The 9,293-nt window shown below is 39.5% G+C and overlaps 1 protein-coding gene across 4 annotated transcripts; it reads right to left on the bottom strand.

The window, feature by feature from the left end:
• Nucleotides 1-97: 97 nt before the first annotated feature.
• Nucleotides 98-8,994, bottom strand: tfdp1b (transcription factor Dp-1, b). 4 transcript variants are annotated; one of them, XM_055206300.2, is made up of 12 exons: nt 8,820-8,994; nt 7,071-7,140; nt 6,408-6,474; nt 5,896-6,005; nt 3,501-3,625; nt 1,846-2,011; nt 1,625-1,771; nt 1,477-1,545; nt 1,247-1,398; nt 996-1,162; nt 871-925; nt 98-784 (listed from the first exon to the last, which is right to left on the bottom strand). In XM_055206300.2, exons 2-12 carry the CDS (start codon nt 7,080-7,082, stop codon nt 655-657), a joined length of 1,200 nt encoding a protein of 399 aa, XP_055062275.1. In that variant the 5' UTR covers nt 7,083-7,140; nt 8,820-8,994; the 3' UTR covers nt 98-654. The 4 variants fall into 4 exon arrangements, with proteins under 4 accessions (XP_055062275.1, XP_055062273.1, XP_055062276.1 ...); XM_055206298.2 differs by having other exon boundaries at nt 3,501-3,628; nt 8,820-8,992; XM_055206301.2 differs by having other exon boundaries at nt 1,625-1,768; nt 8,820-8,991.
• Nucleotides 8,995-9,293: the final 299 nt, after the last annotated feature.

Below are 9,293 nucleotides of genomic sequence, written 5' to 3' on the forward strand. Positions count from 1 at the left end.
GAGACAGAGCTGAACTCTTCACACAAGCAATAAAACAACCTCATGAAATCTTCATATTCTTTACCTGATCTCACACACGCAATAAATCACATGGCCATATAAAACACTTTTAGTTTAATTTCTTTACATAGATAAGAAAAGTAGATTTTCTGTAGTATTTGTTACAAGTTGCAAAAAAGGCTGTTAATGTGTTTGTGTCCATCTTGCTGGGGTTCAGTGTTTGTAAATAAAGTCTGAATCTGGGTGGAGCTTCATCTCATAGCCCAAGTGTCAAAAAAACTCCAATATCAAAAATATCTGCCGGTGAGAGCAAACCACAGCAGAACAAGATACAAAATTCAGCAAACCAAGAATAAAAATCCTGCTTTACCAATCAAAAAATATCAGGACGCTCTGCGGGAAAAAGGTGAGATTCTTCAGAAGAAGCAGCCCTGAAGTGAGCAGGTGGAATTATGGGAAGCATTTGTGGGAATCCAAATACAGCAGTAATATTAAGTCTTCATACAAAAGATAAACAGTATGTGCATATGAAACTCACTGATGACCTCTCTCGCTCGAGGATCATGAGGCCTGCTGCTTATACACAACACACAAACCTCCAGAAACACTCGAGATCTTTAACCAGAGGACACACAAGGCAACGCAGGTGTTAGGCTAATCTTCATCATCATTCTCATCAAAGTCATCCTCGTCCTCCTCCTCTTCATCCTCCATGTAAGACGTAGGCGTCTCCACCCTGGAGCTGCTGTGGTGAGATCCATTTGAGCTCGACGCCCCGCGGTCACTGAACGATCAGAAATCAACGTGTTCACGCTCTTATAACAAACACATCTAATGACTCTCATCTGATGAAGATCACGCCATACTCACGTGGCCACATATGAACGCTCTCCAGACGGCTGGGTTATCGCTCCTTGTGCCATTTCTACAACACAAGACAAAAGTTTGAGGTTCTGTCATGATCGTGAGATATAGTGAAAGTTTGGGGTTCTCACCGGTCACGTGCGACTGCAGGGCTTTAGGTACGAGAGACCTGGCGATCTTCAGCTGCTCTGGACCGCAGCGGCCCGACTCCAGGCCGAACGCCAGACCCATACGCTTCAGGATCTCCACGTCGTCGTGGATCTCGAACATGTTGTCGAAGTTGAAGAGATACTCGAACCTGCAGAGACGTGAGATAGACGGATGAGCAGTTAGAGACAGACGGGAGGATGATGAAGAGACCGTAGATAAGATCTTCTCTCACTTGTCATTGGAGATGCTGCAGTCGATGATGGTTTTCTTGCTGGTGTTCACTATGATGAAGGGCAGATGGATGACGGTGTTTGGAGGCGGAGGTCTCTTATTCTTCTCCTCCATCTGTCGGTTTCTCTGCACGAGATTCTTAAAGGCTATTTGCTGTGAAGCAGAAGATGTGCGAGATTAGAAAGCCGAGTCCGTAATGATATAAAACCTCTCGGGTCAGATGAGATTTACCTGAAGTATGAGCTCCTGCAGCTGAGAGCGTTTCTGTTTGATTCTCTCCAGACGTCTCTGACGCTCCAACTATCAGAAGACACTAATCACGTTAACCGACGAAAAACAGATCAGACATGTTCTGCTGAACAAGACACTCAGAGCTGACCTCCAGATCCCGACATTCTTGCGCTGAGTTGGTGGGGAATCCGATCCATTTGATCTCTTTCTTGTCTTTAGAGATGATGTTCATAGCCATCAGAACGTTGAGCGCGTCGTAAACCCTTCGTCTGATGTTTTTCTGATCGTACACCTGCTAGAGACGACGCTCGCGTGAGAACGAGAAGATTTATAACACATCTGCGCTGCACGACAGGAAAGCAAACTGACCGCATCGTTCGGAGAGATGTTGACGTCTCCTGAACTGAATTCTGTCACCAGCTCATCTGCCACTTCGTTATAGGACGTCACCACCTTCTTCTGCACCTTCTCGCAAACCTTCATGGAGAAATGCCTCAAACCTTTCCCGTTCTTATCACCCTTCCTGCCACTGCGCCTGTCACAGAATAACAGAACTAGGGTTTGGGGTCATCAACTTTACTTCAGGGTACAAACAAGAAACTTAGAACTGAAGCAAATAACGATAAAGTCTGATAACACATGAGATGATTCACATGCTCTGCTGTTGAAAGGATAAAAATGATGAAAAAACTTTGCAGTTATTCAGTAACAGTGTTGAAAACAAAGCTATTGTGTGTGTGTTTTAGTTTTAACCACAAAAACTACTAAATTTCCATGAACAGATAGTTTATAATCTAACTCTACAGAACATTGAATTTATTGCTCTCTTCAGAAAGTGCCAGAGATAAATAAAGACAAATGTGTGCAGTCGCTCTACTGTGGCCAATAATCCTCTGCTTTATTTCCATCAGATTCACATTCATGAGTTTATCACTTAAACACTTCAGTTGTTTTATTCATCTGCTAAAGAAGCTTTTGTTAGAAACAGATATTTTGCACTAATTTTGAGCCAGATTTACTAACAGCTTGCCTCAGCGCAAACCATTATATTGTTGTTAAATAAGCACTGTCTGGATTTATTAAAGATGTGCAGTGGATCATTAGTGCGGTTTATTAATTTTGCGGCTGACTTTAATGCATATGCATTTCTAGGAGTTTCCCTTTCAGAAACAAATTTTTGTGGAGATTATTTAAATGATTCACGTAACGTGATTTACTAATGTTTGCACGTGTGATATAACTGCTATTTGCACCATTATTTAATGTAAAAAGCATGTCTTAAGTTACTTTGCGCTTGAAATGGCTGCCATTATTCCAATAAAAAAAAAAGAGGCATCACAGAGAGCACGTGGTACAACGCAGCAGATCGTTTTAACATGCAACAGTTTATTTGGAGAAATATATTATTTAAAAATATTGTTGCCAAGCCATGTTATTTTTCTTTGTTGAAGTAAATAAAAGAGTCACGAGAAGTCATCACACAATACCAGACATTTCAAATCTTCTTGTAAACCACCATTTTTTTTGTCCTCAACTCAACATCAGCTCGGTTTATTACCACCCTGAACTAGTTTGCACTGCTTAGTAGATTCCCTGAACATTTACGGGACGTGTTTGTGTTCACACAGAAGCCTCTCTGATGATTTTACGGACATTTTCTGGGATCAAAGTGCTGTGAGAATGAGGTCTATTTGACAAATACGCCAAATAACTGAAATGATCCTGCACGTCAAGCAAAAACCATGAGCGTCAAAATTTGAAGTGTAATGCACATCATAAAGTGACACTAAACATAAAAAGTGATGTCAGATTTTCAAACTATCTGACGTTGTGATGCAATCGGCATTTTATTCATAAGAATTCATAAGAACAATCTGATGTGAAAATAACGAATTGTTAATTGAGAAATAAATAAAAATTAATTTGGCAGTAGATTATCACCAGACGAGAATGACTGTTTTAGTGGACATCGGATGTTAAACAATTAGGTTTGGGTCAGACAGATGGCAGGTGACTTAACTAACCCAGTGGACCACGGTGAAGACTCTTGTGGTTGAATCTGTGGTGTTTGAAAGTGTGTGGTGGGTGTGCGAGGACTGGTTAAGAAAACACCGGAGGGAACGCCGGGCCTCTGAGGGGTACTGATGACCTGCTGTGAGAGAGCGAGAGACAAAGAGAGAGAGAGAGAGATACATAGAGTCATTCAACAGCCCAACATGTTTCAGTACACAACAGCATTCATCTCTTATGTTCTCTCGGGTGTATTGGTGATCTGTACACATCTAGCTGTGTCTCTACTCACAGTGTTACTAATAATAGGATGATAATAAAGATGTAGGATCTAATACTGCTGACTATACAATACTCTGATCGGATTAGACACGGTCTACCAGGTCACCTCACACAATGTTAATGGACAGCTTTTAGTCATAGAGACCTCTACACCTGAGATGGAGGTGAGTTCAGTAACTGTGTGCAATGTGAGTCGTATTATCAGATTTATGTTGTGTCTCTGAAACAGACTGGAAGGATTTTTCTTATACCACAGAAAAAACTTAAATACAATTGATTATCTGCAAACTTCTGATGTGTATGTGGGAATGAACTGTTGTGGACAAAAATATTGGCAGCCTTGAGAAATATCCACAAAGAAAGATGTGTAAAGAAATCTACATTTCTCCTTTTGAGCTTTAAAATAAAAAAAAATAATAAAAACATAAAAAAAATCCAATGTTTCATAGATATTTAAAGGTGCAGTGTGTAATTTTTAGAAGTATCTCTTGACAGAATTACAAACTAATATACAAAACTGTATTATCAGGGGTGTATAAAGACCTTTCATAATGAACTGTTATGTGTTTATTACCCTAGAACGAGACCTTTTTATCTACATACACCGAGGGTCCCCCTACATGGAAGTCGCCATTTTGTGCAGCCATTTTTCTACAGAAGCCCTTAACAGACAATTTTTTGTACTTAGTTGTCTCCGACGATGACATGTTTGTCTACTGTAGCTTCTCTATGTGTTTCAAAAGTGAGGGATGACCAGTGGACTAAGCCGTTGGTTGCAATTCGCAACCTCACCAATAGATGCCACTAAAATTTACACACTGCACCAAAAAAAAAATCACATAATAAAATGTTTTTCTCAATTAGATGTTGGCCACAATCACCCCCCCCCCCCTTCATTTAATCCTCTTTGCCACCTCCACTTGCATCTAATTCTGTGTGAACAAGAGGCAGAAACAACTGTTCAAAACAATAAAGATTTGGAGGTATATTTAACTGTAGATATGGAGCACTTTATAAGTTCCTGCTGCCAAAAAACTCTTTTATGTTTCATATGAGCACAGATCTCAGTCCTGTTTAAAGTTACAGTACAGCAAATGAATATAGTGAAGTTTGTTTTTACATGAGAGCAGAGGATTTGTTTCTTAAAACTTGTGGTTATGGAGGTGCAGTTTTCTTTTATTACATTGTTTTAAAGCTTTCTGACTCCAAGATTCAACAGATCTGTGAAGTTCTCCATCTGAGATCCTTGGAGAGTCTTTGTCACTCAAACGAGTAAGATAACGTAGACACGCGTCCTCTTTCAGACTTCATTATTGCCACTTCCTATGTTGTGTAGCTCAACAACCTTTGCTGCACTTTAGTCTTTGGTTTCACCCATTGTGATGTATGTTTAAAGGAATTTGGGCTTTGTGTTACTTCATATTTCCTCCACTGTGAAACTGGAAGTCATGACTGGACAACATCATGTTTATAGTCACCTTAAGTCCAAGTTATAGTCGTGCATAAAGTCGATGTAGGTACGCCATAGGTTATCTGTAGCATCTCGATAAAATTTTAACGGCTGCGAGCGCAAGGGCTGTGATTGGTCCACTAGAACCCCTCCTGTCAGGTAAAAAACCTGCGTCATCGGCATTTCCGTTGGGGACGGTGGGAACAAAGATGGGCCAAGTTGAGGAGTGATTTAACTCAAACTGCAACAAATGTCGTTGTTTATCTACTTCCATCACTGCTGGCCTTCTCAAATCATATACAACAAACTGCTTCTTCTTCTTTGGCTGTTGCGCTGCTTCTTTGGTAACACATGTGGATACTGCCTACCAGTTGTTTGCATGTATTTTATATATGAAAACCGACAAGTAGCCTACGCCTGGATGTACGCACAACTATAATGAGCCCTTTAGTGTGCAAAGAAATACTTAATATCAATGGGAATATACTTCAGAGATATTTTTTACTCTACGGGTGAGAATAATTGTGTCTAGTGTAATGTAACCCCTCGAATATAAATGTGTTTTTTTTATTAAAGATCAAAAGGATAAACATTGTAGATTTATTTTCAGTTTTCTTTGCTTATATTTCCTAAGATGCCAACGTTTTATTCCACAACTGTAGATGAGAGTCTCTTACCATATGAGGTACAACAGATGAACCTGAAGCTGTGAGAGATTTAGGCAGAATCTGTTTGACTGTAGCGACAGATGCCGGGTGAAGTGTCAGGACAGATAAAACACCTGCAGCTATAACACAAAACAACACAAAACAACACAACACACACACCACTGTCAGAATGAGAAGAAACATCACAATCCTCATGTAATCTGTCAGTCTCACAGTATCTCTGAATACACCGACACCTGCAGGTCACACTTAAGCAGTACACAATGCTTAGTCTCTGTCCTTGATTCTGATTGGTCAATAGCCAATTTTACTTCATGAGATTTGCATTGATACTTTTATATTTGTATTGTGTAGTAATTGTATTATAAAATCAATAAGGTACTCAAGGTTAGTGATGTATTGTGAATAAGTCATACAGCTTTCATGCTACATTGCTTATACACATTAACCCATCGATGCAATCCAACCTTAACAAACAGATCTATCACATACACAACACGATGATTCAGTGGATGACTTACGTTTGCCTGGACTCATGTTTTGATTAACAAACACCTTTATCTCATTACTGGCTTCTTTCAGTCTACCCTAAACATCAGAAAGGGAAACAGAGAGAGTTGTGATCTTCATGATGAAGTTTAGTCGAGCTGTTTGGTCTATTACACAACATACACAGACTAAATGTTAACAAGCTGCATCATTTTAATCATAACTGTGACTAGTACATCAACATGAGTTAAATTACAGCTAGTTTTGGTTTAATCAGTCAACGATCTTTAACTAAAAGTAACTAAAAGTGCAGGTGATGTGACGGATACAGAATGACATCATCAGCGTTATGATAGCTTTACCACGACTGGATGGAGTCTCTGTTTCAGAGGAGGAGAGAGACACATTGACGTTTACACCGGGTGTATTAGTCTGTCTCTTTCGTCCACTTCTGTCCTGATTATTTCGAGGGGATGATGGTCTATAGGCGAGTCGTTCAATCACGAGCGTCTACACCACACAATCGGGTCAAAACACACACACACACACACTGATACAAAATGTACAGCATGAATGCACTGCAATGTAAATCACTTCTGCTGAATGCATAAATATAAGATATTGCCGTGAGGTCTGCACAAGAAGATGTGGGCTACTGTGGATATATTTATAAATGTAAAGTGTATCATACTTACATCTTTAGCCATGATATCTGTACAGGTGAGTAAAGTGTGGGGGAGTCTTTAGTCTGTGCCTGAAGTTCACCTGAAAGTAAAGGTCAGAGGTCAGACAACCTAAACTGAGCCTGTGCACAACATATATAGAGTATTAACTCTGTCCCCTCCATAAATTAAGAGAAAATGTTTAACTGACAATAAATTTTTTTAGAGTAATCTATACAAACTCTTTGTATGTTTTGATCATTGCTCTGAATCTCATCTCTAACAAAAGTGCAATTATTTAAGTTTTATGCTCGAAAACCCATATTTGAGAGGTGATCAAAAGAGAACAAATGAAGATATGAAGAAAAAAAAACATTCAGGGTCTGTTCTTTCATTTGATATATTGTATGTTTATATATTTAAAGAAGAAATGTTTCAGGAAGGCATTGAACTTTTGTGAAAATCATAAAAACATGCTGGCGCTGGCTGGCAACCTTTTTGTAAAAACACTGACAGGGAAAGAGTTAAAGATAATGTGTACAAAAAATCTTGATAAAGATTATAAAGACCCTTTATCATTTCCATATTTTCAAGAAATTAAAACAGAAATATATTTAGAGCTTTATAAGTGTAAAGTGATGGGTTAAAGGCCTGAGTTATGTTATTACAGACAGTACTGAGATTCAATGAACCGAGATGTTTCAAACCAACTGATGGAGAACCTGAAGACACTGACCGACCGTCCTACAAATCATCATCACCCTGCAACTTTCTTGTGTTGACATTTCCTTTTGTAAGAGGAAGTTAAGATGGGACATTATTAACAAAACAAAACGTTTTTGATCAGTCAGGAACAGTGAGAGATGATATTGATTGTTGATCCTCTAACCCTAACTAGAACTCAGTGTCCTGTAGATTTAGTTTTGATGTCAACTGTACACTATTATATATCACTACAAAATAAACTAGCACACACACCAGTTGTGATATTATTGTGTGTTTAAGGCAGTGGTGCATCCCTTCGCAGTCCCCCATAAAGAAAATTCATGACAAAGCACCTCAAACATAGAAGTTGAATTAAACAAAACACATTCAATTATATAATATAGTGCTGTTGGTTAGTAGCCATCTGATGCAGAATATATGCAGTAAAAATTTTATAAAAATGTCATAAAACTTGGGCCCTGGCCCCCCTTAGTTTAAGAACCACAGGCTTAAGGGAACACAACAGAACCCAAAGCAGTCAGTTGTGTGTTATGAACACGAACACACACACACCAAATGTTCAACACCACAGAAATGATGAAAATGTTTTTAAGCCAAACATGAGTGTGACAGTGTGATGACAGACAACACAAACAAACAAACAAACAAACAAATACTGTTGAATAAAATCATAATTAATGTCAATCAACTCTACACATTACAGACATCAACTCAAACACATATGATTCATGTTTATGACACTGACGCTCGCGTTTATTTACGTGCAACAGAACAAATGAAGGTTAAAGAGAGTTTACACCGTGATCGACAAAAACCGACGCGACAACAACGCTACAATATATCGCGACGCGCGTACACAGCGCTTTTGTGTATCGGGGGCGTTTGTGTTTCCTCGCGTCGAGTCCCTCGCAGCGTCGGGACGCAGGTAGCATTTAATGTTCTGAGATTATCGCGTTAGCCCGACGCTGCTACAGCTAAGCTAAGGTAGCGAGCTAACGCTTTCACTTACATTACAATCATATACGACACAGAAACTGCGTGACGTCTTTCACTTACCGTAACCGCCCGCTCACATGCGCATCGTTACTGCCGCTGATATTTACACACACCGTTAAATACGCGCCGGTTTTAATCGCATCAGATTGTAAACGACCGCCGCGATCTGCGTCGCTGCTACACAGCAGTCAAACTGAGCTTGGCGGTGTCCTGTGAACACGCGCTCTGATTGGATACGCACCCTGTGTCGTCATCACGCACTCAGAATTCCACGCGCACACTCGAACGAGCCCTGGATGATTTGAATCTTCGTGGCGAATCGGTTCATTTGAGTCTAATTATTCAAGCAAAGAAATCTCAAAATGTACTCAGAATCCTAACGGATCTGTGTTATGTAGTGAATTAACAATATAGTTAAATGTCGTTGTTTATCAGCACTTTTCTGATTAGTTATATATCTTTGTGGTGTCTGTCTGTCGAATGTTTTCTGTGTATCCATGTCCACTGTAAATTAATTAAACGATACCATAGGTC

The sequence above is a fragment of the Misgurnus anguillicaudatus genome, chromosome 3 (genome assembly GCF_027580225.2).
Source record: "Misgurnus anguillicaudatus chromosome 3, ASM2758022v2, whole genome shotgun sequence".
In the NCBI taxonomy this organism is placed as follows: Eukaryota; Metazoa; Chordata; class Actinopteri; order Cypriniformes; family Cobitidae; genus Misgurnus; species Misgurnus anguillicaudatus.